At 47.6% G+C, this 27,850-nt stretch overlaps 1 protein-coding gene across 7 annotated transcripts; it reads right to left on the bottom strand.

The window, feature by feature from the left end:
- Window positions 1-326: 326 nt before the first annotated feature.
- On the bottom strand, window positions 327-27,096 carry RANGAP1 (Ran GTPase activating protein 1). Of its 7 annotated transcripts, none has more exons than XM_054030878.1 (17): window positions 26,708-26,789; window positions 25,502-25,650; window positions 24,886-25,046; window positions 23,651-23,778; window positions 22,631-22,690; window positions 21,713-21,892; window positions 21,014-21,148; window positions 15,239-15,397; window positions 14,900-15,013; window positions 13,399-13,498; window positions 12,436-12,520; window positions 11,615-11,777; window positions 11,011-11,127; window positions 10,526-10,628; window positions 8,410-8,498; window positions 5,645-5,766; window positions 327-564 (listed from the first exon to the last, which is right to left on the bottom strand). In XM_054030878.1, the coding sequence occupies exons 3-17, from the start codon at window positions 24,995-24,997 to the stop codon at window positions 495-497; spliced, it is 1,737 nt and encodes a 578-aa protein (XP_053886853.1). In that variant the 5' UTR covers window positions 24,998-25,046; window positions 25,502-25,650; window positions 26,708-26,789; the 3' UTR covers window positions 327-494. The 7 variants fall into 7 exon arrangements, with proteins under 7 accessions (XP_053886853.1, XP_053886872.1, XP_053886845.1 ...); XM_054030897.1 differs by having other exon boundaries at window positions 24,886-25,024; XM_054030870.1 differs by lacking the exon at window positions 25,502-25,650 and having other exon boundaries at window positions 24,886-25,024; window positions 26,708-27,096.
- Between the last annotated feature and the right edge of the window lie 754 nt (window positions 27,097-27,850).

The raw sequence follows: 27,850 nt of genomic DNA, 5'->3' as shown, positions 1-27,850 counted from the left end.
CATAACCCTGGAGAAGCAACACCACTGCTGCCATTTCCAGGTGCGTGGCTCAGGGCAGCGTGAGATGGAAGCCACAGCACCGTGCAAAAGCCCTGCTTGATTCAGCTGCTGCTACTGCTTCAGAGAAAGCCCACGTCCAGCACCCTCTCCAAGACAGCAGCTTGGGCACAACCCCTTCCAGCAGTGTTGAGTTTAATGGGGCCCTCTTTCCAATTCATGGACAGCCCCAGGAGGACTAGTTCTGGCACAACTGCCAGCGCTGGAGGCCAGGGATGCACTTTGGAAGTGGGGCCTTCAATTAAAAAAAAATGGAAAAACAAAGTAAAAAATATCAGCAGGATTCCTCCGAGTTTGTTAAAGCAGAAGGAAAGATGGACATCCCCGTGAGACAGACAGCATGTTTCCATGGGCGCTGACATCCTCTCCTGCCAGCTGGCTAAGAGCTCTCGCTGATAAAAGTCCTATGAGGGGGAAGGAGCAGAGCTGCGCTTCTACTACAGCTGGTGGAGGGTTTGCAGCAGCATGTGGCGGGCAAAGGAACAGGAATCCAAAGCACGGTTGGGTCTGGAGAGAGGAGAGAAGAGACAAAGTTCATTTAAAAGCTACCCCCTGACTGCGCTTTGACTCACTGAATGCCAGCTCTTCGTGGGTTAAGGGGCTCAGTATGGTGCCAGGAACTCAAGAGCCAGCCAGCTGGAGTATCTACCTGCAAGGGACTTCACTCTTACTCAGAGACAGGGTCGGACGAGGTATGGGAATCGCTGCACTGAATCAGCCTATTGCTCCGTCTAGTCCTGAATCCCACATCAGACAGTGGCCAACGCTAGCTGGTTCAGAGGAAAATACCCCCCCACCCCCCACCAATGCAGTGCATTGTGTCACACTGTATTAAACAAGTGATCTACTTGTGCCCTGAAGCATGAGGATTGATTGGCCCTGCAATGGTTCTTTTAGTGTAACTACAGCTATACTGTGCTTCCTCAGCTCTCTCATCCTTTCCTGAAACTTACCAAGCCAGCTGGCCTCTGTTACTACTGTGCAGAGGGTAAGGGTAGAGGTTGCTACAGTTACAGCTGCGATAGGTTTCCCCTTTTCACAGGCTCATCCTTTGAACACATTCACTGCTTAGGCTGAAACTTTCCATGCTTTGTGCCCACCCCAAGGTGATGTTTCCTGAAGAACTTGAATCCAATACCACCAATGAAAAACATTCTGACCAGCTTCCCCCCCAATGAAAGAACAGCAATATGTGCGGTGCTCCGTCTGAGGGAGAAGTGGGTTTCAAATGAAGCCGGAAACATTGAAATATGGGACTGAGCAGTATTTCCTTGTTTCTAAGCTGTTAGCTGTGCACTTTATGGTATTTGCTGAGAGACAGGACCCCGTATGCTCTGCAGTCCAATGGACCAAATTCTGTAGCACTGTTAATGGATTGCATCTCCATGCCCTACCCTTCATTCCCATCCTTCCTGCCCCCAAGTGGTTCATTGCTGAAGCTGCACACTGATGGACAATTCATTACATGACTTTGGATGATGGAGTTTTCACCAGGTTCTCCAGCCAGCCCAGCTCTGCAGGCTTCAGCTATGATGTTATGTGTGGGGCTTAACTTGGAATCTCCTTTCCAGGCTTTGTGCATGAGAGAAAGAGGGGAGCTTGAACTAGTGAAGTGAACTGTATCCGAGTTCCCTGAACCTCTGCTGCACTAGCCTGCACTTCTAAGGCTCCCCCTTCTCCTCAGCTGGATTCTACCTTGGGCTCTCTGCAGCCTGGCTCTATAGAATATTGAAGGGAGCATGCATTGTACATAATCAGTTTCCCCTTGTGGGGAAAGGAGCTGAGAGAGGCAGCCGCAGGCAAACCTCAGCAGAGCAGGGACACAAAACAAAATGGTGGGGGCCTGTCTGCAGCCAGCTAATGAATTCTGCAGCATCTGTGGGGGTGGGGAATCAGAAATTCCAGGCAGAGAACCAGCCCTAAGCACCCCCATCTGAGATGATCAGGGCCACTGCATTCAGGCCCTTTGCAGAGTCAGATGGGCATCACTTACACTCACTACATTTTTTTTGTTGTTGTTGAGGTTCTCTTACTCAACAATCGTAAGGCTAGAAACAATTTAAAAGGAAAAATTCTGTCACACTGAGTGAGTTCTGTGGCCAATTCCTCGCCCCCAGAGTCCAGAGGGCCCTGACTATGGGCATTTATAACGTCTCCTACTGAGCGGTAATGGAGCTTGGAGCCACAGTAAGCGACAGCTGCCTTGCCTGAAGCAGCTCACAAGAGCTTTGTAGCTCCACAAGCCCATTACAAAGGAGCTGATAGTCTAACAAGGCCAGGAGAGCTGCTGGAGTGGCTGGATTATTGTACCATGGAAGCTCAGGCCAATGAGCTGAAGGGTCTGACTACATTCCCAAGGGAGGTTGACCAAGGCTGTTACCTGAGCACTCCAATGAGCAAAAGTTAGCTCTGTAATGAGCTGGATTAGCCCGTTAGTTTTGGACAAGAACAGGACAAGCTCCTCAGCATCTGAGCTCCAGGCAAACAAGGGACACGGGTGACCTTGGATTACCAAGAGCTTTGGTGAAGCCCTTTGGACACACAAGGTTTGACTGCAGGAGTAGCTGAAGGAACATAGCAAATCACTAGAGAACCCTGCAAAGTTTTCACTGCATAGCTCGCGATTCCCTCTAACACCCACAGCCGGGGAGTGAGGTGTTACGGCAGAGAGAGCAAGCCCTGAAGCAGCAAATGTTGCCTTGGGCTTGTCACACATTCCCCACCCCATATTACTGCCCCCCACAGATTAGCATTGGGAAGGAAGTTCTCATTTGGACAATGGCATGGCTTAACTGCTTGACTCTGCAGCTTCGGTACTAGCTTGTTTTTTCCTTTTGCTCTCACCACGTGTTAAGACATTTCCTTTGCAAAAGTCACTGGGCTATTTTATGATTTGACACTATATCACTGTAAGACACATACATTCCTCCCTCTAGCTTCTCCTCCTCCCCTCACCGCCACTGCCTCTCCCCCCCAGCAAAACTAGACTTCTCTGCTTCCCTATTCTTAAGCAAAGTTGTGATGAAATACTGCTACAGCCGCAGTCAGGAGTTTTGCCACTGACATCAATGAGGCCACGTTTTCACTCTGGAAGCGCTACCTATCTACACCATGCCTGTCACTGAGGTACCCAAACATCTAGATCAGTAGTTCTCAACCTGTGGCCCACTTACAGCCCTGTCAGCACACAGCTGCGGCGCATGTGAGACCCTCAGGGCCATACAGGTAGTATGTATATGGTGTGGATGTGGCCACATAATACGGAGAGAGCTGCATATGCGGCCCACAAAGGTAAATCGGTGGAGAACCACTGATCTAAAAGCAGCAAAATCATGGCTGCCACCGTGTTTAATGCGCTATGGGCACAGCTCAGAGAGCAATACGTAGGGTTAATTGCTGGCCCAGAGCCTAAGAAAGGGGTGTACACACATCCAGGGCAGAGTGTGCTGTGAATGAACTTCTCAGTGTACGCAGCCACTGGAAACTCTCAGGTCAGAGGTTATGCTGGAGGAAGAGCTCGTTAACGGTGCACCTGACTCCACAGCAGATCACTAGAAGTGAATGTTACAAGTAGTCCTCAGCGTGGCCCATCGTCCAGGTCAGTTTTACTTAGACATGGTTTTGTCACAGGCAGTAGCACACGGCTTAAAGGTCTGGGATGGGAACGCCTCTCCCTTGAACATTTCGTTTACATAGTGCAGACAGATCCAGTGATCTGGGGGCTTGGGGACAGCACAATTCCTGCTCTTCTTTACTTGGGGAGGGGCTGCTTCAGAGCCAGCAAGGTGGTGAGTGGGGCTACAGGTCAGGCTCTGGGAAAAGGAAAGAGAGCTAACAGACAGGACTGCTACGGCAGCTTGTTTATTACATCCTGCCCCACTTCAGCAGGAACTACTACCAGCCCCATTTCCCCATCCTTCCTTTGCGGACTGCAACAATAGTGCACAGCATGTTTGCAGGAGAGATGTGAATAGCTCGCATAGTCTCTCCCCTTTAGGTTAGGAATCAGGAACTCGAATTCTAGCCCCCCCCCAATCTGCAATACTGCTACAGGAGCCAGGTTTGATCATCCTTTGGCAGCTTCGTATCCAGCCACCTCTGCAGCTGTAGCCATACTGTCCTTTGCATGTGGAATGAGCCCCTGAACTGGCCCTGCAAGGCCAGCCATCTCCACCTTCACAACTCTGCTGTGACGGCTAGAAGGCAGCCAGTTAACTATCAGCCCTTCTATTTAGCTATTAAGTAAGGCCAGCTATATAGAAATGTGCACGACTTACAAAGGGCTGGGGAGAGGAACAACTTTTAAGCCAGTGTCTTTCTATGTATTTGTATGGTGACCAGCACAATGGGATCCTCACCTTCATGACAGCCTCTGAGTATTTTGGGAATACATGGAATAAATACTGTACCTGACCAATTTTAGCTTTACGCCTGCCCCAAGTTTTAGCTTGGTTATGGAACTTATTTAAAAAGGTGTCCACTGTTCAGTGCAGTCTGAACATGATATAATCAGATTAAGAAACCCACCAAACTCCCTGACATGGATCCTAACTGTGTGTTGATTTGGCAAGTCACAGCCTTTCGGACTCAGTTTCCCCCTCCATTAGTGAAGAGACGGATACCAACACTTATCTACAGCAACGGAGTGCGTGGGGACTCACTGGTTTGGTTTTTCTAAGTGCTATACAAACATTAAGTTTCCACTGTGCTTCCATGGTTAACTTGTTGGGGGTGGGCGGGGGATAGAGAATAGCTCTGGAGACCAATGCCCTATCAATCTGTAACTTTGCCCCAGGGCTAGATTTAAAACTTTCCCTTTTAATAATTTTAAACAACATTTGCATAAGTATTAGAAGGAAACTGTTAAAACTGACACTCTAAGAAGCACTGCCTTATCTGTGTTATAAGAAATATTTTAGTATTAAAAAGAGAATTTAAAAAAAGGAACAAGGCTTAACATTTTCACTATTCATGATCTTTACTTTCTGCCGTTCTCTCCAAAGATAATTAACAGACTTGTCAATTTTGTTTTCATTTCCCAGCTCTCATGCCCTGTCACAACAGGGCAGTGTTCATTTGTAAATGCAATGCATGGGAATTCAAGAAGTTTCCACTGGAACTTGAAGTCATGAAAACTTTAATATTAATCTTGGATGTTACTTTTGTAATGGCCAAGCTATACATTTGGGGCTAAATCTGATTCAGCAGCGTCCTTTTAACTCATTAAACTTGTGACTGGAAATTAGATCCTAGTCTTCCTTTGGGCTAAGACACTGCTATGGTCACTTGATATCACTATTCATTAACTTGCCTGCCTCTGCATAAACGTCAGTTTTAAGACCGCCTTTAGAAAGTCAGTTTCCCAGTTCATTCCTCACGATCAGTGCTTCTTACCTTGTAAGCTTTGAATGTTGGACTAAGCAAGATAGGAACAGCTTTCCTTTAAGCTGTTCACATTTTTATTCTAGAACCCCCGCCCACTGGAGGCTCGAAAGGAAGAGTATGTATTTTTCTTTTTAACTCAACCATATGCAGAGGTGTCCAACTTCCTGTAGAACAGGATTGCTTGGCAAGGGGCAATACTCACTTTGTCACGAAGGCCAGGAGAACTGGGGCCAGGGATTTGGGGAAATAATCCTGCTGGACCATATGGTTCAGGGTCATCAGAGGGCCATAGAGGCTTGGGACAGCCTTGATCTTCTCTTCACTCTGCCAGACGGGGATGAGGAAGGACAGAAAAATCAGGCACATAGTAACTGCCATACCAAACGCAGTCCTCACTCCATCTGATCCAGTATGCTGTCTGACTGGCCGACCCCTGATGCCTTTAAAAGGCAAGCAACCCTCCACAGCACAATACACGCAAAAAGGGAGAAACCTGACTCCAGCTGAGGCTCAGCTTCCGTAGTAAGTCATGGAAAGGACTAGTTCTGGAGATCATCTTAGTTTACATCATGACAGATGCTATGGTTATTCACACAACTATCTAATTCTTTGCTGGAATTAGCCTTTCCCTCGGCAGCAGGAGGGAGAACTGGCCCCTGTGTTATACACATTGGGTTATTTAGGAGATGAGCAATCAACCTGAAGGGAAATGTCTCCACCACAGGCATCAGGAAGACTCCAGTTTGTTTCAATTAGGGCTTGACAGTCTTGTGAGGTGCAAGCAATTTAGACAGTGCAAATGCATGTTTCTTCTAGACCTTCCTCTGCATAGACACCCTGTCAGGACCCTCCCTCCAGCTGAGAAGGAAGCCTACAGTTCCTGCTAGATCCAAAGGGGCAGTTATTCCCTCCTGTAGGCCCCTCTCTCACCCAAGCATGTTGTTTCCAGTCGCTCCCAGAATGGATTCCAAGTTTAAGCCAGAAGGAACCATTAGCTCTCCTAGTCCAACAACCCATTTATCACAGGCCACAGAATTTCACCCAGTAGCCCCTGGATGGAGTCCAATAATTTGTGTTTGGCTAAAGCATGTCTCCCAGAAAGGCCAAAGGTCTTGATCCGAAGACACCAAGAGATGGAGTATCCACCACTTCCCTTGGGAGTTTGACCTAATGGATAATCACCCTCACTGTTCAATTCAAACTAGAAACAAGGCACACTGTCTGTCTGACTTCCAGCCACTGGTTCCTGTTATACTTCTCGTCACTGAATTTAAGAGCCCCTCCGTGCACAGTGTTTTCTCCCTATCAAGGTACTTGTACATGAATCAAGTCTCCTCTCAGTCTTTGAACTCTTCAAGTTACTCAATATAAAACACTTTCTCCAGCCCTTGAATCATTTGTGGTTCTTTTCTGCACCCTCTCCAATTTTTAACACCCTTTTTAAAATGCTGACACCAGAAGCGTATGCCGTATTCCACTGACGGTCTCACCAGTGCTGAATACACAAGTAAAGTCACCTCCCTACCTCTACTTTAGCCCTTTTTGCCACAGCATTGCACTGGGAGCTCATGTTGAGTTGCTTGTCCACCATAACTCCTATATCCTGTTCAGAATCACAGCTTTCCAGGATGCCCTGCATTCCCTGTTCCTGAATGGATCCCTTTGCATTACGCTGAAAGTGTGTTTTGTTTGTACGACCCTAGCTATTGCTTCAAGTCTAGAGTGAAAAAGAAGTATGGAAACAGCCTCCCTCTCCACCCCAAACCTGAGCCATAGATGCACATGGATCACAATCAACAACTGGTCAGACAAGAAAGAACTTGACTGTTGATACTGCTCCCCCAATCAATTCTCTACTTTGAAGCCCAGCCCCAAGAAAGTTCTACCCTCCAATTCATCTCTGCATCTCCACAGTGATTGCAATCTGAGGCAGGGTGGGAAAGAAAAAACCCTGTCCATGGAGCAGAGGACTAGAGAACTAGACCAGGCCTCATGTGAGTGGGGGACCGAGGAAGAGAGAACAGAGTAGAACATCCAAAGGAAGCGTCTTAGTCCCTAACCCATGTCACAGCTGTGCATTTCCCCAGGTTCAGAGTCATCACTGAGAACCCCAGAAAGCCACATGATCGAAAAGATGATGCAAGTTTTGTGGCTTTAGAGTATTCCAAGTATTTCTGCTGATTTTTCCAGACTTTATTTTCAGATGTTTCTAGTCCTTGAGGCTCCGAGATGCTTCAGACTGATCTATGACGACAGAACAGCCAGACCACTGAAGCCTATTCTGAGCTTGCCGATGGAGACAACTCCAATCCCCCTTCAGCTCAGCTCATGCTGTCGCCTACGTGCAGGTTCTAATGCGGTTAGCTAACTTGCAACCGATTCTCAAAAAGAATAATCCTGCTAACAGGTTTTACTGTATTCTGTGCAGCCACAAACTGGACGCTCCAGGCATTAGCAAGGACACTGGATAGAATGAAACAAAGTTTCAGTCAGATGTCTTTCATTTATTCTTGCTGTGGTCCTTTTAAAAGAGAAGATGTGACTAAGTGGCCCTTTTGGATACCAGGGTGAAGAACAGATATTCATGAGGCTACACCCAGGAGTCTGACAACCAGTAACTCCTAACTCTATAAAAGCTTTGTCCACCAGCATCCCAGTTTGTCTGACCCTTCCTGCCTTATAGAGATATCTGATCTTGAATATACAAGCTAGACCAAGTAGAACAGAATTGGGAACAGCTAATCCATGCCCTCCACCCAAATATAATCCCACTCTGGAATTTGTTATCCCTGCAGTTTTCTATTGTCCCTAGGCATTGGGCATACATAGGAGTCTTACTGTTGCCATGGAGACAGGAACATGATTACCCACAATCCAGCAAGCCTTAGCTTTTAACCAGAAATGTAATCAGAACTCAGCCCAGCTCACCCATCACAGCCCACTTTTAACTCCCTCCTGCCCTCTCACCTTGAGCAGGCCCATGTGGATCAGCAGGCTGGTGATGAATGCATCAGAATTAAACGTTGCAGAAGTGAAGGCTTTTCTCATCAAGGCATCTAGAGAGAGAAATAAAGGTGTAAAGCTGAAGAGCACCATGAGATACTGTGGTGACTATTGTTCATTTCACTATTGGATTCAATTACATTCAGCTTATCTGAAGCTGCCTCAATCTCCAGTCTACTGCACTGGAACGCCACACAGACAGGGGGCTCAGTGCAGAATTTAGGTCGAGTTTGCCATTGAGTACATGAGGCCTTGATTATAATCAGCTGTTAGATGGGCCGTGGGAGGCCACACCCCTTTATATACCCTGTTTGTCTCTGGTGCCAGAGGTTACTGCAGGCCACCAGTGAGTGCTGGGAGTTGAAAGAGATGAGGCAGAGAGAAAGCCAAGAAGTCACATGGAGTCCTGTCTTTAGTATAGGGGCTGCATAAAGGCCTAGAGAAGAACTATGGCTGAGGCCAAGAAGTGTTAATTGACCTCAGCCAGAGACAATGCAAGGAATGGTCGACCTGGATGCGTTTGGGTAGCACACAGCCTCACTCTCGCTGTGATGGGTTTGACAATTTGGCTGTGAGCTGGTCTCACCGGCCTTTAAAATGACAAGAGCAACAGGCTCCCATGGGACTGTCATCCACTGGGTGTGCATTTGGTTTGGTTTCCAGCGAGGAGGTCTGTGGTTTTCAGAGTTCCTCAAGATCAGCCACTTGTGGCTCTGGCCCTCGCCCCACTTGTTAACTTAAGGAAAGCGGAGTGGCTGCGGTACCCTGTCAGACATTATCAATGTTTCCCTCAGGAAGGGTCAGCCCTCCAACACACAGACGCCTCACCCTGAAACCACCATCTCTTGACACTGCAGCAATTGCCAGATATGACCTGAACTTGCTAGGGAAGGCGAATAGTATTCAGTTCCAGGTGCATGTGGACCCTAGTCACATCGTGGGTGTCAGTCACCCACAGGAGCAGAGGCAGAGATTAGCAGAGCCATGCGTGATCTCCTGCTGACCTCAGAGGAAGCTCAGCTGGCCATTTTGGTCATGCTGAACCTTGCAACAGCCTTTGATACAATCAACCACGGATTGTTGCCTCAGTGACAAGGGACATTATTGGTGTGCACAGAACAGCCCTTTAGTGGTTTCTGTCCTGCCTACCCACTAGGAGTCTGTTAATGGCAATAGCTAGTTGTGTAAATCAGTATAAGAGACTTTAAAGGGATGCCAGATGGGAGGGGCCAAATCCTGAACCCCGCACACAGCTCCAATAAGCAGACTGCATGTAGGTGAATACGGCTACTGGGGATTTCGGGAAGAATGGATGGAGATTTCCTCCTCCTCAACCCTGCGGCAGTACACTGAGCACCTTCACATACCTTTTGCAGCCACAACAGCAGCCTCAGGGCTATGGAAGCATCCACACTTCCACAGGAGGGTTTTGCTCAGTGGATTCACACAGGCCACACCCCACCCAAATCTCTCCTCTACTATTCTGTGCATCAGTGCTGTGCTCCACAACATACAAAGGGTACATGGTCCCCCGGCACTGCCTCTGCCCCGCCCCACACCTTTCCAGCCCCAGTCCTTCTGGAAAGAGACGAAAGATCTAAGACAGTTACTAGTACAAAGAACTCCAAATGGGTGCTCTCTATTTACACTGTCCCCAGATACAGGAATAGAGGGGGCACTTTCTATTTACAGTATCATTAATCTATGGAACTCACTGACAGGATATTGAGGCCAAAACAAAACCAAAACACCTAATAAATCCCATCTCCCCCACCAAAAAATGCCAGGAAGAGTAACACTCACAGCCATACTAATTAAGCTATAAGGGATATTAATCGTCATGCTTTGGGGGCATAAACAGATCTATTGAGGTTTCACACCCTCACTCCCCCCAAAACAGCACTGCACAATCTGGCACAGTACGGAGACAGAACCGTCTTCCTCTGGCTGCCATGGGAGATCGAACTACCAAAAAATGGCATGGTCCAGGGAGGCCATCCCTAGGATCTCTTTAGAAGCCACAGGTGCAAGTTAGGCTCCTTCAGCCCACACCTTTGCATGGAGACACTGACTGCATCACCTGTTGTTTCATACACTGCTGTTTTCACTGTTGTTTCATCTTTGAACACAGAAGAGATCTTCAGGAGAGCTGTAACCACCTTCTCCATATCAGATGTGTCTGTCTGTAAGAGACAAAAAGCAGGAGCCATTAAGTACATGGCAGAGTGAGGGCAGAAGACACACGATTGCTACAGAAGGAACAATGAGTAGTGCAACAATTGCCTCCAACTGGCTGGACATGACAGGAACTGTCATGGCTGTATCAGGATGCTCGTGGAGGCATAAGCCATGCCATGAAATGCAGCTGCTGGGCTGGCACCATATCTGCTTCATAGACATGCAGCTTCAAGTTGAGTGTCAGCCTCCATTCTGTTCATTTGGACAATGGGAGGACCCTAATCCAGGTCACAAGACTCCCGGAAGAGATCACCTCTGGCGGTTAAACAATTTATCCCAATACATGTCCTACCAACCACACCATCAGAAAGCCACTGACCCACCTACCTGTTGAGCTATCAGAACAGAGCACTTGGGCCCTAGTCGCAGCAGTTTCTCTGGAGATGGGAAGGCGAGGAACGTGGCAACATCCACAGGAGGAGAAGGAGACACTGGAGTAGTTTCCTGCAAAACAGCAAGTCAGATCCCAGCTCATTCTGTAGAGCACCGGCAGAGCTGTGGGTGCATGAATGTGTAGGAAAGGGTGATGGTGCTGCAGGTCAGTACTTATCTGCACTGTCAGAGCTTGTGAAGGGGTGGGAAAAGTGAGCCCAGGATAGGAATGGCACTAGCTAAGCTGTGAGGAGAAAGCTTATACTGCAAACCCTATGACTATCTGGCTCCAGGCAGTGCTGTTGTGGCTACAGAACGTGACAGAAGAAATAAGATTTTCCTGCTAATTTTCTTCAGATCACCACCAAACATTCCTGAGGTATTGTTCTCCCCTCTCCTCTCTTACTCCACCCCTGCTCTGACACATCCCTCCGATCAAAGAAGAGGTATGTGAACCCCCACTTGTTCTCTACAAGTTCATAACAGCCTCCCCCCATTTCAAACCTCCTTCCCCTACTCCCAATAAAGGATTATTGGCTATCCCTCAAAGCACATTTACATGTGAGTCAAGAATCTTCTTAGAAGGCAATGATTCCTGTTCTCCCTGCCCCCTCTCCTGCAGCTGTTGTTGTTCCTCCTCGTCATCCTCTCCTTCGTCATCCTCATCCTCTTCGTCCTCCCCTTCGTCATCCTCATCCTCTTCGTCCTCCCCTTCGTCATCACTAAAAAGGATTAAGAGAAGAGTTCACATGAAAAGCAGCCCCACAATACGGACTTCCTGGTCATGCACTGGCCCCTGAGCATAGTTCTCCAGGTCATTACAAAATGCAGTAAGACCCTTCCAAGCCTTAAAACACTAAGGTGACTGGCAGCAAATCACTTCTAGGGCAGTGAGTGTGAGTCTTTGGGGACTGCAATGGATTATGGGGCCTGGCATGTTTAGGTCACCTGTTCTAATCTGGCCTCAGACCAGCAGGGGCAGATTGGTTCCCATCGGACAGCCCTTTGGCAGCGGGTAAAACGGAGGTGAGAGTCTCAACCTAGTTCCTAGTGGACAGGTGTCCACAAAACACCAGAGCAGGCTGCATCAAGTGTGGGCAGAAGAGTCAAGAGCTGAGCAGGCCACGAAGACCGTGCTCTCATCTCACCCTTATGGAACTCCCTCCAGATGAAGGTGTGATGTACACTGAGGGGGTGGGATTTGCATACATACTGGGGATAGAAATTTTCCATCTCCAGTCCTGTTAATCCAACACCTCTCAGTAGTGCCAGACCCCATAAAAACAGGAACTCGCATGAAACAGATGTAAAAGGCAGACAGCCAGAGCTCTGACATGAATGGTGAGCAGACCCGTGCCACAGCCATTTCTCATGGCCTACCTCAGGGACCCCAGTACATCTGCCATGTTGAAACCTTCAAGAATCTCCTGGAGCTGTTCACAGCCTTCTTCCCCCAGAGCATTACCTAGGATGCAAGAGAGAAGTCAGCTTGGGGGTGAGGACACACTCACAGATCGGGTGCTGAATTTGTCACGAGGAAAAAAAAGTTTAACTAGAGCGCTCAGTGAAGTCCATAAATCCAACCTGCGTCTGGCTGGGAGGACAGCGGCTTGATTTGCATTTCTATAAACACCTTTCACCCAAAGAACTTTATAAACTGCTCGGACAGCAGACTTGTCATTGAAATCTATCAGCTGTTTACCAACTCAGACACCACACAAGGGTTTGAGACAAGAAGAACATTACAGAATCCAATTGCAAGGGAAGTTCAAAGAAGGAAAAATGTAATTAACCAGAAGAGATTTGAGTCTTGGAGACTGCCCTCTCTGTACATTTATACAGCTCCTTTAATAAGCACTTCTCAAATTATATATGTATAGTATCATAGAAATGCAGCCACCTCTGGGAGGGAAGGCAACAATCAACACAAGGAGCGGGAAACTGTGACCAAGCACATAGAAGCAGACCTCGATGCAAAACTAATAACATCAGTGGATCTTTAATACCAATACAGAGCAGACAGGACCTTGTTTTCAAAATTCTCACCCTAGAGACACACAGACATATGGAACCCAGATTTATTCACTTCAGGAAGTGTCAGGGATAAGCAGTCAGGATTTGAAACTGTGGCTCAAGAGGTTTAAGTAGAACCACTAAAGCCTAGGGGAAGAGGGAAGAGCTTATTCACTTAGTCGGTTCAGCTGCTCTAAGCAGCACCAATATTTTATACAGAGACACTTCTGGCAGCAATACAGATATTTCAATCCCACAGGCTTCTTCCCAATGGTTTCTAGAGTTTGTCATGGACTGGATAAGCTTTGATCTAACTTCATGCTCACGTACCATTGAGATCCAGTTTCTCCAACTCAGACTTATCTTCAGTAGCTTCTGCAATAGTCAGGGCAGCATCTCGTTTGATTTCACAGAAGGACAAGTTCAGTTCCTGAGAAGCAGAGGAGAAGTTGCTTTATAGGGACGCTTTATGCCAATTCTCCATTAGAAATACCAGCTTGGCATGCTCAGAATTGTTTAAGGAATTCTCTCCTTTGGAGCTGGTCTCAGCACAGAGGTAATATTTTTTTAAGTTATAAAAAGACTTGGAAGGGACTCAGGCAGTGAGCAAAGACTAAACAATATGGATAGGCCAACAGGCTAATAAGAACAAATTATTCAACGGGCAGCCACCTCCCTTGAGACATATTGAATGAGATGATCCCCGAGAAGGGATGTAATATTAAACAGCTGAAGGGAATTTGTTCTGGAATGGATTATTTTGGTTTGATGTCCTCCTCCCTTCGCCTATTATTAATCCTGGGATCCTTTGATCCGGGAGAAAGGATGGCTGTGTTTTACTTTAACAGGTGTATTCATGAACGAACCCCATTGTTTTTAAAATGTGACTTCCACTGGGCACAGTACAGGCCTGAGCTATGGGTACTACTACAGGGTGGACACTGTTTTTCAAACTCACAAGGCAAGTTGTTATTAACTCAACTCTCTGCACTAGATAACCTTGCGTAGCTAATATGGTCTCACTGTTTTCTTTCACTTGCCTGTTGGTCTGTATCCATTTGTTGTCTCTTATTTTCTATTTAGACTGTAAGCTCCTTGGGACAAGGACCAATCTTTTTGTTCTGTGTTTGTACAGTGCTGAGGCCAAAGGAGCCCTAGGCATGACCCAGAACCCAAAAGCGCACTGGTAATACAAGTAAATAATAATGCAATGGCTGGAGTTAGAGGAACACCAAACACCTCATAGGTGACTGAATAAGATACACCCTGGAAAAGGCTGACAGAAATGCTAGTACTGTAGGAACAATGAAATAGTAGGGTATGGTACTGGACAGGAACTGCAGTCAATATGGGGTCCATAGGTGCCAGGATAACACAAATATTAGTGAACTGGGGTCTCATCCAAGATGTAACACGGAGATACAGACATTGCATTTTATGAACTTACTGTAGTGGTCACTCATCCTGTACCCCTCCTGATTTATGCTGTCCCATAGTTTAGAACAGCTGCTTCCAAACCCACCCAAGAACCTTGTTAGCAACTTGCAGAGTAGATGAGACAAGTGGCTTTAAATACATTGTTCAACCTGGGTCTGAACAGACCACCACTTAGCTCATGCTGGAGCACTGCATGCTGTGAGGTGTAGTTTCCACAGATCACATCTCTGAGATCAGCAGTAGGCAGAGCTGTAGAACTAGACGGGCCTGCACTTGGAAGTACCGTGTTTTAGGATTACAGGGTGGCCTGGGGGAGTGGACATAGAACAAGGGAGGGGAAACATACAGGGTGTTTTGGGAAGAGATTTGAAGATGGAGCAGCAGAATGTGGTACCTTTAGTTTAGGGAGCCCCTCTTTGACTGCTTCAGCAATGGCGATGGCACCCTTTGAGCGCACCAGGCAGTCTCCAAAGTTAATCACTTCTACCTGTCGGAGAGTCTTCAGCGTCTGCAGAGAGTGAGAGTGCACGCCCATGAAGGCAGAAATTCAGGTGAGGGGTAGAGGGAATGATCAACTCACTCATACTCAAAGAAGAAAGAGCCTCTTCTCCCTCCCTGCTTCACAAGGATATTCGGCCCCAAAGCACTGAAGAGACCCTTCCATTGTTAACCGGGAGTGGGGGGATGGGGAGGGAGCAGAGAGAGACACCCAATGCAACTGCTAGTAACTCACCTCTGCCATGGCCACAGCCCCCTTCTCTGTGAAGGTGTTGTCGTTCAGATTGATAACCCTCAGCAAAGGGTTGGCAGCAAAGGCCTGGGCCAGAGCTGTAATGCCAGGATGGTTGATTCCATTCTGTGGCATATGGACCTCTTCCAGTGTCCCGATGAGCTAGATTCAGACAGGATTAGCCATTAGAAACAACACTTCAACACAGGCAGAGACAACCACCATCCCATGGGATTACCTTACAAATTGCTTCTCTGCCACCCACAGTGAGTCCACTACACCACTCGCCAGAACTCCTGCAATCCTGTTAACTGCTACAAATACACCCCTCCTACCCCAGCAGCTATGCCTCCAGTGACAAATCAAGGTAGGACCGATGTTTTTATTTGGTGTCAGGGCTTAGGATGTCATTTTCCATCTGTTCTTTGGCCAGAGATTCTGAGCCTTGGGGCTATAAGCCAGAAGTGTCTGAAGAAGCTGCTTTCCAGGTCAAGGCACATGACCACTTGGCAGAATCAAAATCTTTTGCTTCTTTTTAGTTCTGCTTCTGGCCCTTCTGGTCCCAAAGGAAACCCTCCAAACTGGGAATTAGTGCAGTAGGGCACATACAATATATAACATGAAAATAAGACACTAGCCCACACAAGTCTAAGTGCCTTGCTATATGGAAAAAAAAAAACCAAACCTGTCATTGTTTTAGGGATTGCATGCAGGTTTAGCGCTGTTATATGTGCAGAATTCTCTTTTGTCCACACACCTAATGGCATTATATAAATATGTAAGACAGGCCTAGGAAGATACTTATATAGTATCCAGAGATAAAAAGAGTCTCGTTTATTTTTAGTTGTTACACAGGCAGGATCATACCTACCTGTTTATATGCAACAATACACATATTGATGGGGTCACCAATAAGTAGATTCTGCAACACTATTGCTGGCACATTTGACAGCATGCAAGACAATTAAAAAGTTACTAGGTGATGGAAAATGTACATTTGAAAGACATGAGCCAGAGAAATAACAAGTGCCTACAACTCCTGTTGCCTTGGATTGGGAGTTATGTGGTGAGCAGCTATGGTGGGATCCAAGAAGATATTTCAGCACTTAAGTCCCAGTTTTGGCACCACTGTGGTCCACAAAACTCCTGCTGAACCATATAGGTGCCTAAACTGACTCAGTGAATATGTTTTTCAGAGTCCCTCAGCACCTATGTTCCTGCCTCTGGGCACACGCGATGCTGTCTCCCTCTAGGCAGACACATAACTCAGGCTGCCTAAGCCCCAGAGCGATTCATGAACCAGGGGAAGACAGGCATTTGGCCCCTGAAGTCAGGTGAAGGGCCTACCAGATCAGCTCCCATTCCAAGTCTGGAGGAGTATAAAACTTTTAGCTCAACAGTTAGAGCACTTGCCTGGGATGTGGGAGACCCCTGTTCAAATCATCTCAGAAGAGAGCTCTACCCAGTAAGCTAAGCGATATTCTGATATGGGGCTTCCTCAGTCTCTCCCGTTGAAGCAGTTGCACTCTCGATGAATAATGGGAGAGTGATGGCAGCAGGGGGACTGGACCCAGGGTCTCCCACCTCCCAAGTGGGTGTCTAAACCACTGGACTACAGTCAGTCATTCTCACTCATGTATTTGCTCTATCTGGCCCAGTGACTGTTTTAAGTATTTATCCACAGAGAGAATGAGCAAGAATGGGAATGACTCTGTAGTCCAGTGGTCAGGACACTCACATGGGCGGCCCGGAGTCCAGTCCCTGCTCCTATCACTCTCCCATTATTTATCCAGAGTGCAACAGCTTCGACAGGAGAGACTGAGGGAGCCCCACACCAGAATACCCCCTAGCTCAGTGGTTAGAACACTCAGATGATTTGAACAGGGGTCTCCCCCTTTTCTCCCTCTCTGGCAGGTCAGTGCTCTACCCACCGAACTAACAATTATGAGGTGGGCCCCAGCAGCACCACCCTGTTTTGTACAGGACAGGCATTTAACTCATTCCTGCAAGAAAAGGCCTTAGATGCTTGTCTCCAGGCAGCGAGTTCCATTGACTTAGATGCCTATTTCTGAGACCTGGGTAAGGCTTAGCACACACCCCTCTTCTTGGCATCTCCTGTTCGCTAGCTTAGGTAGCTGCTCAGCTAGCACGCTGGCTTTTGTGGAAGGACCCGCACAACGAGCCGGTTCTGAGAGCATGCGGAGTCGGTTGACGCTACGCCCGGCTCATGAGACAGCTCATGGTGTCCGACACCATCAGGTGGTCCAGAGACATTTATACGGAACACATCACAGGACACCGCCAATACCACACTGAGTAACTGAGACCGCCGACCAGGGAAATAACCCACTTCCTTCCCCGACGAACCAAGGGACGCACCCCACCCATGTACTCATTCGCTACACCGCTACTGACTTGGACTCCTTATACATTCCATAGGTGGTGTACCCAAGCCCACTTATCCACGGACACTGGAAAAACTCTTGCATGGTGTCAAGTATCAGGGGGTAGCCGTGTTAGTCTGTATCTACAAAAACAACAAGGAGTCTGGTGGCACCACCAGACTCCTTGTTGTTTTTGGAAAAACTCTTGCACCCCAATCTGGGTCTATGCCGGTTATGTGATATGTATATATCTCTTCACCCTTGCAACCTATACCTGTAATCCCTCATAACCCAAGCCTGATCCCAGATGTACAGTACCTTCCCTCTTTACTTGTGTATATTTAATTTTAAACATTCACTTTAATAAAGTTTTTAAATCTGTTCTTTTATTGGGCCAACTTCTGCTGTGAGAGAGACAAGCTTTCCTGGCACACCGAGCTCTTCTTCAGGGCTGGGAAAGGTACTCCCAGCCAGCAACACAGCAAAATGCAAGGTGGAACAGATAGTTTAGCATAAGTAGTTAGCACATATTCTAAAGGGACCATTCAAGGTAGAAAGAACAGGAGTACTTGTGGCACCTTAGAGACTAACAAATTTATTAGAGCATAAGCTTTCGTGGGCTACTGCCCACTTCTTCAGCTGCAGTAGCCCACGAAAGCTTATGCTCTAATAAATTTGTTAGTCTCTAAGGCCTTGGCTACACTTACCAGCTAGTTCGACGGCTGGAAATCAAAGTTCTGGGTTCGACTTATCGCGTCTAGTCTGGATGCGATAAGTCGAACCCGGAAGTGCTTGCCGTCGACTGCAGTACTCCAGCTCGGCGAGAGGAGTACCGCGGAGTCGACGGGGGAGCCTGCCTGCCGCGTGTGGACCAAGGTAAGTTCGAACTAAGGTACTTCGACTTCAGCTACGTTATTCACGTAGCTGAAGTTGCGTACCTTAGTTCGAATTAGGGGGGGTAGTGTAGACCAAGCCTAAGGTGCCACAAGTACTCCTGTTCTTTTTGCGGATACAGACTAACACGGCTGCCACTCTGAAACCATTCAAGGTAGAGTGTCCCATTAACACCTCTGCAGTCAGAGGACAAGAAGAGTGCATTAGTGGGTTGCAGGTGGTTGTAATAAGCCACAAATCCAATGTCTGTTCAGTCCCTGATTTTTAGTGTCTAGCAGAGTAATGAATTTAAGCTCCCAGGCTCAGCTTTTGAAAGTGTTGTACACCTTTGAGGATGAGGACTGATAGGTCAGATATAGAGTGATTGTTTTGTGAAAAGTGTTCACCCACAGGTGATATGGTGTTTTTGTCTTACTTTCCTGTGAGAGTTCATTCAAGAGCATAGTGATTGCCTGGGTTTCACCCACACAGTTGTTATTGGGGCATTTAGTGCACTGGATGAGGTACACCACATGTTGGGATAGGCATGAGTAGGACCCCTGGATCTTGAAAGGTGGGGGGGGGCGGGGGGGAGAGGAGGAGGAATGATCATTGTAGCAGTGGATATATGTCTGTAGGTTTTGCATCTGTTGTTCTAGCAGGGTCTGGTGCTGCTCTAAGTTGGTGTAGTCCTGGTCTGTGGGGAGCTTGCTTCTGATGAATTTGGAGAAGTTTGGGGGCTTTATTTGGAGGCCAGAGGAGGGGATTCAAGAAAGATTTCTTTCAGGATGGATCCCCATTGAGCATGGGTTGTAACTATTTGATGATACCCCATATGAGTTCCAGTGTAGGGTGATGGGTGACAACTAGTGGTGTGCAGTCAGAAGGGGTTTTATTGCTGTATTGAAGCACGTTCTCTCGGGCTAGTGTGGTGGCCCAATCCAAGCTTCGATCTCATTCTCTGGTGAAGCGTTGTTGTTTGGTGAAGGCAGTTTTGAGTGTGTCAAGTTGTATATCCCAGACTTTCTCCTTAGAGAACATTTTGTGGTATCTGAGTACCTGGCTGTAGAGAACAGATTCCTAGGTGTTTTGCTATGTGGGTTTCTTGTATATGGTTGTCTGCAGGGTTGCATTGCTGAAGCTGATTGGTGTCCAGGAAGTTGATGCTAGTGTGGGAGTGTTCGAGGGAGAGAGTTTAATAGATGGGTGGTGGTTGTTGAAGTTATGGTGGAAATTTATGAGGGAGTTTAAGCCCTCTGTCCAGAAGATGAAAATATCAACAGATCTCAGATATATCGTCATCGGTTTCATGGTGCATTTATTTTTGTGGATCACATGCTTAGGCATCTCACTCTCCCCATTCATTGTGTAGGGAGCCTAGGCCACTCACTTGGTTTTGTGGAATGCTGTGTTATTCCTGTGACTTTCTAGGTATCTAAAATTTAGGCACCATGATGCTCAGTGTTGCGACACCTTGTCCCTTCCTGGATACCACCCCTACTTAGTACTCATGGCTGAAAGAAACAGGATGAAGACAGACATTCTCTGCCTAGAAGAACTTTCGGAGGGCAGCCCATCTCTCCCAGGATAACTTCACCCTTTAAGAGTGTATCTCAAATTTCCATGCACTGAATTTAAATCCTAATTTTTATGTCAGACCTGTATATAATCATGATGGGTCTTTTTAGCTGAAAAGCACAGTGTTCTGAGATCTGGCACAAAGGATTTAGGATATGGAGGTCACAGGAGGAAAGAGGGAGGCAATGTACGGTTTGCTGGTGAGGAAATGTTGAGACTCCTTGTCACTTAGTCCCCCAAAACTACCACAAGTCTAAACCAAATTTCAGTCTCATTCATTCTCGCTGGATAGAAAGGTGGGCATGGGACAGCCCAATTTCTATTCCCCCACCCAAATGCAGCACTAGCAGCTTGATCAGAACAGGGGCTAAAGGAAGAAATGAGACCCCAGTTGGTAGTGTCTCCTGCAGGAGATTTATGAGAGGGAGATAAAAGCTATGCCTGGGCCAGCTATCATAGCAATTAGAGATATAGAGAGATAGATTAGAGATCTAACTGGTCAACTGGCCCACCCCCTCCCAGTGCCAGATTATCTCCAACTGCATCACTTGTTCTGTACACTATTAAGTTACTCTAGCAATACATCACTTCACCTAACAGTTAGCAGATTATAGTGTGGAGTAGTTACTCTTCATGGAAACTAATCCTGTTTTCTGTGCTCAGTCTTGTCCCATTATTCTCAGTTATGCCTCCTCTAACCAAGTCTTCTCCTTTTCTTGGTGTTACCATTCTCCAATGCTTGACTGTTTTAGCAGCATACAGATTGCTGGGGTAAAGATGAACTGAGGGCCAGTACCTTATGGACACCCTTCTCCTCAGTGCACATTTCTTTAGCATACATGTCTGAATACACACTGCTCCCCCCTCACTACCAGAACCAGCGCCCACATACACTTGACACACCTGTACCCCATCTCTGAGGAAGTCCTACTTTGGAGCTTACCCCAAATGCCTCAGCCAGTGCAGTGGCACCATCATTCTCCAGGCGGTTCCTGCCAGCCACGAATACTTTCAAAGCCAGAGGTTTGCCCACAGCACTTGACTTCCTGTGACACTCTTTCAGGGCAGCTGCTAAGATCTAGAGATAACATTAACAGCTTTACATTACTATAGCATCTCATCCTGGAGGATCCCAGAAATGTTTTATGAATTGGATATATAGGAAGCATTTAGGACACCACTGAAGTGAAGCTGCTTCTGGTGTGGGACACAGGAACCATTCTACACCACCACTATTACACAATATTAACAGTGTAGTCATACTTGAAACTGTAGAGGGAATTTTATAGCACAGAAACGCAATAGTCCCTTTGCTCTGTCTAAACACAAACTTGGGTAAACAACCCTGGCTCTTTAGTGACCATGAATTGTCAAGCCCTTGGTTTTACACTTCAAAAGGACAGCCTCCATCAGAGCCAGGCTCAAGCACTGGGTTCAGACAGAAGAACATCATGATGGGGGACTCTCCTGTCCAGGTACTGGGATAGGCCAACTCTGCTCATCTTGGACACTTCATGAGATAAGTCTGAAGTATGATGGTAATCAAGACAACAAAGGGGGAAGTTGGAACATAAGGCCCCCCGCATCCAATCTTTATAGGATGACCAATGCAAGCGAGCTGGGACTGAGAAGTATCACTTACCTTACCGCCTCCAATGCCCATGCCACAGTTGTTCAACTTGAGTTCCTGCAAAGTGAAGCAGGCAGGACTCTTCAGCAGTGCCTCAAAGCCACGCACGCCATCTGGCCCAAAGGCATTGTCACTCAGGTCCAGCTCCACCAGCTGGGAACCTGCGGTGATAAGGGCCTCCCCCAGGGCAGTCTGTGAGGAGATAAGGGATTCGGTTTTTAGTAACATAGCTCCACAGGCCCATTTAGACCACTACCCAGTGGTTCAGAGGAGCCCCTGCCCCCAGTATTATGCAGTGCTGCATGAGGGAGAAGGAATCTTTTCTGATTGCCAAGGCTGTTAGCTTGTGCCCTGAAGCATGGGATTTGATTACTATTAGCTGAATGTGCACAGCTCTAAGTATTAGATACCATGAAGTTATCCAGGTCTTTTTAAAAGAAGGCCACAGGAGCCATACACATTTCAGTCACCTGCCCAGGCACCAAGTTTCACAGATCCAAATATATGCTATTTAAATGAGCAATTATTCTTTTTGATTTTAAGATTACAGAAGCCACCTCCTGATTCATCCCAGAATCATTCCAAGTTGCTGCTTTAAGAAGGTATCCTTTTATTCTGGAGTCCTAGTTTCCCACCCTGCCCATCAGATGGCCATACTGCTGATCCTCCTCCGGGGAAGAGCTGTTTTACTGATCCAGCCAGAAGGTGTTATGCTATCACTTCTTCCCATCATCCCAGAGGCTGAGGAAGAGGGAAAGCCATACATGCTCATGCTTTATCAGCGAGGTTATGTTTGTATTTGGGTCTCTGACAGCACATGGATCCATGGAAAGGATGGATAGTTTTAAGTGTAAACATAAGGAGCGAGAGGAGATTAGGGTTAGGAGTAATCACAAATCTGAAACTTTAACCCCCAATTCTCCCACTTACCAGAGCAAAAGGGATCTCAGACCTCAATCTCCCTGTGAACATGTCACTCCAGTGACACCTCTAAAAAGAGAGGGATGGAAAGATATGACTGTCAAATATCAGAAGCACACACAAAGGTCCTCTTGCCCCCAGCACTCGACAGGGGACATGATATATTGCAATTTACACTTCTCTTGTGCCTGTCACCTAATTATGCCAAAGAGCTACACAACTATAATTCACTTCACTCACCAAGGAAACGCAGTAATTTCTGGGGTAGAATTCATCAGCTGTTTAACAGTGCAGAGCAACCACACACAAGAACTGAGGACATAAGTGGAGATTACCACACCCAATGAAAACTGAAGGATGCAGAACGAGAATTTCATCAGGATAGGAAGCTAAACCTATGAGAAGGGCCATAGAAACCTCAGTGACCACAAGCAGTCAAGGCTTCAGGTTTAGGTTTCATTCAGAAGATAGCATTTCCAGTGGCACAGTACCCACCCACTTCAATACTAGGCTAGAGTCCTGGACAAATAATTCAGGGGGTAGAAAACATTGTGGTAAACCTCCATCACCATTTCCTGCAGCTCTCTGGGCTTTGCTTGAAGTCTCCTACCCAAGCAGGAGGTCTGACTCTGCAAGATCTGATGAGATCACAGCCCTAAGTGGCTACACTGCATTACTGGAGCGCTCCCCACTGGTTTACAGAGGCTTACCCTAGTGTGAGTCTTCTCTCATGGCTTTCTTGTCTCAGCCAGGGAGCGCTGCCCAAGGCTGAAATGCAGTATTTCAGCAAATGCTACTCACAGGGCTGTTAAGCCAAGTTATGAGGTCCTATGGGTTTGCCACCACTTATTCATACACAAGCCTAGTTTCCTGGGTCTATTCTTATCTGCTGGTGGGACAAGGAAGGAATTTGAAGTTTGTATTGCTCCTGCAGGGACCTGTTCTGGGTCAGTGCTCAAAAACAGACAGGCCTTCAACATCTCATCAATATATCCTCCCCTCCCCTTCAGTACTACTAAAAGATCTCACCTTGAGTTCAGCTTTCTTCTCCAGGGCTTTGGCAATGACCTTTGCTGCCTCCACACCCACGGTGTTGCCTTCCAGGCGCAGGGCTTCCAAGCCATCAAATTCCTCAATTTCCTTAGACACCGCTTTGGCTGCACAGAGCAAGCAGAGCCTTACTCTCCTTCTTTCTAACCCAAGTCATCTTAGGTTCCATACAAGGGCAGGTTGCAGAGTCTCTCTTCCCACCACTACTCATTTTTCCCCAGCCTCTAGGTCTTTCACCCACAACTAACGTGGTTTTGCACTACCAAGGAGGGGTAAGAGGGAGAGCATCGCCATGCAAACTAGTGGGAAAAGTTAGTCACGGGTTTGAGAACAACCTACTTCCAAGTGTGATTCAGGGATTTATTCCCCCACCCGCCACTGCAATACAAGGACACCACTGCCCAGCCGGTGCTTTATCCTAACAAGAGATGTGCAGGGGGAAGAGCACCCCAGGCAAACAACAACAAGCCTGTCTAGGACTGAGGCACTCTATCCTAGGGCAAGGGGGATTGAGGAGGCAGGCAGGAGAGACTAACCAATCCCTCTGCACGAAGCTTGTAAAGCCTTGTTAGCATCCCTTGGCATTTCAATCATTCCGAGTTTTACTAGGCTTCCTGAAGCGTTTAGTGTAGGAGGAAAGTCTCTTGCCTCTAGCAATTTAAAGCGTCAGTGTGTGTATTAGAAGTACAAGAGACACTCCCAGAACAAAATCGACATTTATAAGTCAGAGAGAGTCAAAACCAGTTTCTCCAGTTTTAGCAGTGATGCTGGGATAGTGTGGTAGGGGAAAGGTGGGGAGGGGTTACTTCTCTATCAGAAGTCCCCATTTCTCAGATGGCTGACCCTTGTATCCCCCTGCCACATTACATATTTCAGAGTAACAGCCGTGTTAGTCTGTATCCGCAAAAAGAACAGGAGTACTTGTGGCACCTTAGAGACTAACAAATTTATTAGAGCATAAGCTTTCGTGGACTACAGCCCACTTCTTCGGATGCATAGTCCACGAAAGCTTATGCTCTAATAAATTTGTTAGTCTCTAAGGTGCCACAAGTACTCCTGTTCTTCTTTTTTCCACATTACATAGACTCTCACATATTGGAGTCAGCTGTGTCCAGACACCTTTAGTTAGGAGGAGGTTCATGACACACAGCTCTGGGATGGCACTAACATGTACCCAGGGGGAACACTGCCCCAACACAAGCGTTTTCTCTTACCATCTTCGGCGGTGTTGAGTTTTAGGCTCTTTCCTTTGAAGCTCAGCTGCCCTCCACCCACTTGGGCTTTGGCAAGTGACTCCGCTAGCTTAGTAATGTCCTCGGATGCCATTTTCTCCACTTCACCAACCTCCAAGAACTGTTGATTTAAAGGGAGTACACTGTCAAGATAAACAAAAAAACTTCGACTTGAAGAAACAGGTTTAATCTGTATTACAAATAGCATCTCAGGTTATCAACACTGCTTTTTTAGAAATCTAGTTGATTCAGCTATTAAAAAAAAACCCCAAACAGTAACAATCATGACAGTGAGACTACATTGGTCAGTTTCAGAATCTGAAAGTGTGTTGCAGGGAAAGTTTTAGATTTTAATCTAGTCATTACTGTTAATCAACATGACTGAATCGGGCACCTGAACTACCTGACAACATCCCATAAGACATTACTCTGTTTGCAATACTGTTAGAACTGCAAAACAGTATTCCTTTCTCCCCAAAATCATGGCCTTTAAACACAAGCCATGATCCAGCCCTGCGAGTTTCCCCTCCTCTGCAAGCTGAGCCAGAGTTAAACACAACTGTTTTTCCTTTTCACTTACATCCTGGCTGGTACTCACCTGTCAGCACAGTACTGGAATCAGATTGTAACAAGCAAAGGGGTTTTCCACCTCTTTCCCTGACATAGTATTCCACAGCCTGACACACCTGGTAAATTTTGCAGACAGTCCAAGATTTCCCTTTGGCTAGTTCGTTCTTCTGATCCTGGCTGGAAATGTTTTACATTATACTCGATAATTCTTCCCCCCCACTTGGCAATTACACACCATGTTTTTGTGGATTCTTAGGCCACCCATTAGTCAAAGCTGAGCTAAGCGATCTCTGAAGCTTGTCTCTCTCAGGCTACGTCTACACTACAGTGGTACAGCTGCACTGTAGCTTTGCTGCTGTAGCACTTCTGGTGAAGATGCTCTAAGCGGATGGGTCCTGCCTCCCTGAGAGGCCGTGGCTATGTCAGCAGGAGAAGCTCTCCTACCAACATACGGCAGTCCTCACTGGCACTTAGATTGATAGAATTAACGTCGCTCAGATTATTCACACCCCAGAGTGACGCAAGTGATACTGAAGTAATTTGTAGTGCACGCATAGCAGCATTAACAGAAGTTGATCTGGTAGTAGATATTACCTTGTCTCTCTAATATCCTGGGACCGACAGGGCTACAACAACACAGCTAGCTGTTTGTCCTTCTGTCTATGTCAGACGCTCCAACCCCCTGATCATGCCTGCCGCTGCTCTCCATCGCGCTGTGATTAATAGCTCTCTGGCGAGGCGGCCCGAGCACAGCACACCAGGTGAGGATGTAAGAGGGAGAGGCGGGACTAGCGCCTCCTTGCTCTGTGATGCAACAACCCTGCTTACGCAGCGCACAATTACTCACCCGCCTCAAGCCGCCCGGCCCGCTGGCGGAGCCCAGGGGAGGCGGCAGGCACAATAGCAGGGCGGCTTCAGTTGTGCAACACAGCAAGAAAGAGAAACAACCGGGAGGGAGGGATGCGGAGCCAGAGGCGCGTCTCCCGGAGCGCATGGCCCGGGGGACGGGACGCAGGACCAGCCGCACGGGGCACCCCCCCGCCCCGGGGCAGCACGGCGTTGCGGGGGACGGGACACCCCCCCCCAACAACAACTGTTTACCTGGGAAACCCGGCAGGGCGGGGGCCCGCGGAGATCGGGCTGGAGAAGCGCCAGGACCCGCCCATCCCCCCGACCCCGTCAACTTCCGGCCGACCCTACAATAAACAAGCCGCGCGGCCCCGGGCCCGCTCACCTGCGCGCGGTGCCGCCGTGTGCAGGTCGGACGCGCCTGGCTCTGGCCCGTCACGCCGAGGACGATGGCGCAGGGGGAGGCGGAGGATTTCAAACCCGGCAGTTTTGTTTTGCCGGCTCTGATTCGCTCGCCCGGCCGCCGCGGCGGCGCTGACGCCTGCCCTTCCACGCGGGGCACGCTGGGAACTGTGGTTCCCCTGGAGACCCTAGCCAGGTTCGCCGAGCGCTTGGGAAGACTACGAGTCCCGTGGTGCACCGCGCGGGGGCTCGCTGTGCCGCGAGGCATACCGGGAATTGCAGTTCTACAAAGGAAGAACGAGGCCTTCTGGTGGGGGAGCCGTGCGCGTGGACTGTGCTTCCCAGGATGCCTCGCGCAGCGCCAGCCGCTAAAAGGGGTGTGGGAGGTAAGCAAGGATGGGTGCAGAGCTGGAGGTCAGAGGCCTGGCAAGCCGCGGGCACTGCCAGGTTCTGCACTGCAGCCCCTAGACTAGAGAGTGTACTGAAATGGCTGAACCAGCCTCTGTGGGGGCTTGGCGCCAGGAGGCAGTTTTTGTTCAAAGTTGGTAACAACTTTTTCTAACACTGTGTGAACCGGGTGGTTGCCAAGCCCGAGCTTTGACATTCAGACCCTGCAGGTCGCAAACACATACAGCTGCCAAAGTTCACCAGAAACGTTTGGTATGTAAACAGCGCATGCATGAACTTGTCAGCGTAATCAAACGCTTTGATGTAATTCATTAGAGAGATGAGTGGGTGAGGAAATATCTTTTATTGGACCAATGTCTATTGGTGAGAGAGACAAGCGTTCAAGCTAACACGGTGACCTGAAGAAGAGCTCTGTGTAGCTCAAAAGCTTGTGTCTCTCACCAACTGAAGTAGGTCCAATAAAACATAGTGCCTCACTCACCTGATCTCTAGTATCCTGGGACTGACTACAACAACATGACATAATTCCTTGTCAGTCTATTAAGAACAGAAATGAGAAGTCAAACTTCATGGTTTAAACACTTACTGCACCCTAATGTTCAACTTTTTATAGTATTTGGTTATTCATATGTCATAATATTGTAAGTAAGTTCATCATAACTTATTTTTCCTGTAATATGTGAAGCCATTTTCTTGCACACTTTGTATTTGTTTTATA

The sequence above is a fragment of the Malaclemys terrapin genome, chromosome 1 (assembly GCF_027887155.1).
Source record: "Malaclemys terrapin pileata isolate rMalTer1 chromosome 1, rMalTer1.hap1, whole genome shotgun sequence".
NCBI lineage: Eukaryota > Metazoa > Chordata > Testudines > Emydidae > Malaclemys > Malaclemys terrapin.
The sequence above is the reverse complement of the archived record's forward strand: the minus strand, read 5'-3'. Positions and strand labels throughout refer to the sequence as shown.

What these genes read in the sequence shown, in the direction of transcription:
- RANGAP1 (XM_054030870.1), bottom strand. Translation starts at nt 26,992, where the DNA reads ATGCCTCGCGGCACAGCGAGCCCCCGCGCGGTGCACCACGGGACTCGT. An exon ending in TGGGCATTGGAGGCGGTAAG is followed by an intron (nt 21,149 to 21,712) that starts GTAAGTGATACT and finishes TGTTATCTCTAG; the next exon opens with ATCTTAGCAGCTGCCCTGAA. An exon ending in AGAAGATTCTTGACTCACAT is followed by an intron (nt 11,128 to 11,614) that starts GTAAATGTGCTT and finishes GCTGTTTTGCAG; the next exon opens with GAAACTACTCCAGTGTCTCC.